General features: G+C 39.2%; 1 protein-coding gene across 2 annotated transcripts; it reads left to right on the top strand.

The window, feature by feature from the left end:
* Positions 1-445: 445 nt before the first annotated feature.
* On the top strand, positions 446-5,138 carry stn1 (STN1 subunit of CST complex). Of its 2 annotated transcripts, none has more exons than XR_015866127.1 (9): positions 446-661; positions 795-890; positions 1,018-1,089; positions 1,808-1,981; positions 2,848-2,959; positions 3,567-3,717; positions 3,812-3,938; positions 4,014-4,086; positions 4,171-4,317. XR_015866127.1 is itself a non-coding variant. In XM_088419343.1 (9 exons), exons 1-9 carry the CDS (start codon positions 544-546, stop codon positions 4,326-4,328), a joined length of 1,077 nt encoding a protein of 358 aa, XP_088275469.1. In that variant the 5' UTR covers positions 446-543; the 3' UTR covers positions 4,329-5,138. The 2 variants fall into 2 exon arrangements, 1 of the variants encoding a protein (XP_088275469.1); XM_088419343.1 differs by having other exon boundaries at positions 3,812-3,934; positions 4,171-5,138.
* Positions 5,139-5,174: the final 36 nt, after the last annotated feature.

Here is a 5,174-nt window from a genome sequence, read left to right as displayed (position 1 = left end):
CTAGCGGATTTAGTATCAATGCGCGTCCACGCGTGCGCGCGACCTCATGTTTCGTATACACACTAGTAAACGTGGACAATAATCAAGTCGTATGTTGCTTATGTCTACAAGAAAGGCCAACATGATAGGAAGTTCCGGAGATCATTATATTTGACGGTCTAAAAGCACCATTCGGAAGAGAACCGATTTACGGAGTTTAACCCGACATGTGGCATTGTTTCCATTGTACTCATTGTGTGGCGATTTAACTACAAGTCCCATGCGCCATCAGTACTCTTCATAGGCGCGCTGTTTGATTTTTTTCCATAATTTAAATTATACGATTTTTTGCTACCCAATGAAGTATAGTAATACACACAAATACCGTTCATTATCTTACAAGCAAACACACCCAAAATACCAACGTGTGTCACGTGACCAATGTTTTCGTTGAGATGAAAAGCTATTGCTAGCTTTTTGCTTTTCCTGCCAGAGTACAGCGTAGAAAGCACACTAAAGTATAAAGAATCAGTTGAAATGGACTTTCGGGATTAGACAGGTACAATGGATCCTGCAGAAGAGATCTCATCCATATTTTGGGGACTCGACCCGATCTTTTCTGCTTTCGCCAAGCTACATATCAAAGATATCCTTCAAATGAGGGAGTCCTGTCAAGTGCCAGGTAAACGTTTTTTTTTCTTTTTTTGCATGCGCTCTACTCTTCGGGAAACTTGCTTTGGCCGACAGTGCAATATTATAAGCTATGACAGCAGCAACAACGGCAAACGGCTTTTTCTCCCTTCTTCGCGCATCAGGTATTTATTTCTACAAGTCACATCCGATCAACAATGTTGACGTTCTTGGGACAGTCGTTTATAAGAGGGAAAGAGATGACTTCTTCTGTTATGGAGGTAAATTTGCTTTCTCTCTCTGTGCGCAGTAAAATACTTCTTATATCCCAGTATTCCAAGTATTGAATGTTTTTAGTGATCATTTAAATCACACACTTTTTAACCCCCACCCTCTCTTCATTTACAGTTGATGATGGCACAGGTGTCATAAACTGCATGTGTTGGAAAAATGACCTAATGAAAGAAGAGATGGATTCTGGTAAATGTGACAATGTATTCATGAAGTGATCGTATATTAAGGCAAATCAAGCAGGTATACTGCACCCTATATACCAAGAGCAATAAATATTATGAAAATAAAAAATAATAAGTGCACTATAATATGCAGGTCCAAATGCAGAAAAGAAGTTGACTCATTAAACTCTGAGACAACTTTTTTTCATCTCAACCTTGACCAAGGACAAGCTCCCTTTTTTTTTTTTATTGGGGGGGTTAATGGATTAGGGAATTATCAAAAGTCCCTAATCTTTATAAGTACTGGAAAGGGGGAAAAGTCACAGTACAAGCAATACCAGTATACTACATAAATTAATTGATAACATTTAAATGAATGTTTGCACAGATTTAAAATGCCTTTGATGAAATTTTTTGCAACATTTTTTTTTGATGGCACATAACTGAAATTGCAAGCTCGCACTGTCCTTTCGCAGCAAGTCAGTTTTTGGTTTAATATTGGGATTATGCACTTCATTGTAGTCTCTTTAAATGTGTTTACTGTGATTCCCTAGGTTGGTCCTAAAAGCTGCATGCTTTTGTAAATTAATTACCTACAGTTCTACATGTAAGTTTGTTGAATGTCTGACTGGTGATCACGCTACGATGTTGTCTGCTTTTCATATTATAGCAGCAAAAATAACTGATTATTTATAAATTGATATCTGAGTGCAACTGTCCAAACCCTCATCTTGTAACTTCAGGCATGGGAGAACCAAAGGGTGGCCTTCAGGGAGGCTTTAATCTAGCTGTTGAGTTGAAAAAGCTGAGACAGGCCCAGCAGACCCATTGCCACCTAGAGATTGGAGAGCTTCTGCGAATCAGAGGACGAGTGAAGACATCAAGGCAACAGAGAGAGATTATAGCCCATATCTACTGTGAGTGACTTGCTATGATACTTTACATGAACTCTTTTACGAATCAGTTACTTCTGTTATCGAAAAAAGACCTACAGGAGTAAGGGTGTCCATCTCCATCATGAAGGACAGTATACTTCTGAATGTTGAGTCCATGAGGATCGGAACTTACACACAACTCTCAATGTGTGCTATACACACCACCACAGTGGATTTGAAATGACATGAACAAGATGTGTATTGTAGCTGCAGACAGTGAGCTTTAATTGATTATATTTACATCAACGTTTAGTAGGCACTACAGCATATGTGCCTCCTGCTTTTAACTGGCAACCAGCTTAGGGTGTAGGTTCCAAACTCACGGTGCAAATAGACAATGACCAGGGCTGAAAGATTATGAAAATTGGATTTTTTTTTCTAAAATTTGGGACCCTTTTTTTGTAGGTCTTATTCGATTTATGTATTTTTAGGGATGCACTGAAATGACCATGTTTGGCCAAAATCAAAAACTGTAAATGAGAAACGCTAGATTGAAACACCGGACAAAAAAAAGCCCAGAATTAAACCTTTTTTTTTTTGTTTGTTTTTTGTTTTTTTTGTGGAAGCCAAACGATTTCGGGAACATACCCGAATGTCACAATCAGCGTCCTGTATACAGTAAATCTCTAGACGAGTGATGAAAATGAAATAAAACTGCACACTATAGCTCTGAATATTATCATTACAGAATTAAAATGCATTTTTTTTAACTACTGCCCCTCACGATAGGTATAACCATATATATCTGACTTTCTTTTATGTCCCAACAACACATACCATACACTGGTTCTTATATAAGAATCCACTTACATTTCCTTCACATGTGCTGTGTTTGTGTATGTTCCCAGATAAAGTGAATGACCCAGTGATGGCAGTCCAGATTGAATGGATGAGTCAGGTTTTACAACTGTACAGAGAGTTCTATGATCAACCTTTCCATCTAGAAAAGTGCACGACAAGGTAACAATGCCGCCCAAAAAGAAAACCACACATACAAAAACATGCTGAAACATAGATTATATTGCGTAAGCAGTGACGTTGGAGACATTATTTCTGTTTTTTAATAATTATTTTTTTATTTAACATAAATCCTTCCTCACTCACAGGGTGTACGTCCCGAAAAAGTAAAATATCAAGCTTCAAGTTACAAGGCCACATTGCACCAACTGCGGGAAGAGCATTCTGCCTTGATTTGTTGGCTAACATTTCAAAACTAGAATGAACAGAAAACTGTATTTATTTGCATGCCCCAGCAAAAGGGAGTAGCCTCACTTAATAGACACCTACTGTGCAGCATATCAGTGGGTTTGGAAAATGAAAGGAACACCCGAGCACTCAAACTTGTTTCCTGGTTCCGTGGCTGAGACAGTCTTTTTTTTTTGTTTGTGTGTCAACTTTGCATTTTTTGAGCATAGTTTGTGACATCACCACTCAATACAACAATTCATATTTTTAATCAGGTCAAAAGCTGTCTGTTTGTTGTCAGGCCATTCTCAAAACTTTGAAGAAAAGTGGCTTCAGTGATAAAATGTATTTTCATCTTTATTTTTTTCAATTTGGATTTTAGTGAATCGACCATCAGTACCATTAGTAAGGCCACACGTATCATCACAGATTTCTTAGAGAAGAGGTCTGTGAGCAAGTTCAGACCTTATGATGTTCGAGACCTGCTGCAGCCTCTCATCCCCAGCTGTACAGAAACAACACCTGCAGACCAGGTGAGTCACACTATTGACTGTCACTGACACATTCATTGGATTTAGCTAAAGAACATGTTTAAGAAGTGACTATTGTGATTCTGTTCTGCTTTAGGAGTCTGTTGCGGGTACATCTACATGCCAGCAATTAAGTATTCTCCTTAAAGAGGCCTTGCAGATTTTACAGGATGGAGGCATTGTGTACCGCAGGGTCAAATCCCAGGATGAAGTCTATTTTGTAGGTAACTGAAAAAATGAGTCGGATTAACTGAAGGTCCATGCTAGATACTTATAACACGTTTTTTTTCCCTTGCAAGGTAACTGCACAGGATAAAGATCTGCTCATGGCAGTTAAGGACATAATTAGAGAGGACTCCAAAAGAGAGAAGTGTATGAGACTTTATTTCATGTCAAGGTTACTGTCTTCAGAGCACTAAGTGACCTGTGTTCTCACAAAGGCTTCTTTCTTTTTAGATCGAGAGAAGGGTTGCCATATCTTGCATATCCTCTCTTCAGTAAGACAACGCCACAGCATGAACGTGAGCAAAGCAGTGCTCGAGCTGGTCCTTAAAACACTGGAGTGCAACAGTGACATTGTCAGCACCAGAGATAACTATTTCACTATGTTTTAGGCTCAGGCCAGTGATTACAACGTCATGTTTCTTAGTTATTTATTTAAAAAAAAACAAAAAGCACGAAAGAAAATATAGAAATCATTAAGTCCTGAGGAAACTCAACTGCCTCCTGCTTGTCAAGGCGAAAGAAAGGAGTACCATCAGAATCACAACTGAATCATGTCAACACAGCGGTGACAAGTATCCTTACCAAGAACATCGCTGAGACCAATTGGCTGATCTTATGCAGCAGCATCGATCATCCTCGGGATGCTTGGCTACAAGATGAACAACTGGAAGGAGCGTGGGCATCCTTCATGGAAGAGAGGCTCCAAGTAAATGAGGGCGACCAGAGAAGTTAGCTTCACAAGAGAATAAATGGGTGAAACTTGAGAAAGAACTGTCAAAAAAATACCAGCAAAATGTCCTCAGAAGAGGGACTTGAGGCTGCCAGGCAAAGACCTTGGCTACTCGTCTGAACATGTACATGAGAGAGGTGCAGGCCCGAACAATAAACATGTTCTTCTCCAACAGCCCAGGTAGGATTTTGTTATATCAGTGGCGGTTAGAAAGCACAAGTGTCAAAGATGAAGAGCTGGACAGCACCAGGGCTTGACAATATTCATGCCTTCTGCAAACAAGTTCCAGTAACTGCAACTGCTCTCCGTGAACGCCTAGCAGATTGAACTCCTAACATTTTCATATAATACACAAATATATAATATATTGAAATATAAATACACAAATACTTGAGAACAAATGTCTTTATTCAAGTTTGGCGCGCTAGGTCCGACTGCCGTTCTGATAAAGCGTATGTATGCATGGAAGTGAAATAAATTCTCATCTTCATGTGCATGCGTGGCA

The sequence above is a fragment of the Hippichthys cyanospilos genome, chromosome 7, assembly GCF_059441005.1.
Source record: "Hippichthys cyanospilos isolate Australia breed blue-spotted pipefish chromosome 7, RoL_Hcya_1.0, whole genome shotgun sequence".
Lineage (NCBI taxonomy): Eukaryota > Metazoa > Chordata > Actinopteri > Syngnathiformes > Syngnathidae > Hippichthys > Hippichthys cyanospilos.
The sequence above is the reverse complement of the archived record's forward strand: the minus strand, read 5'-3'. Positions and strand labels throughout refer to the sequence as shown.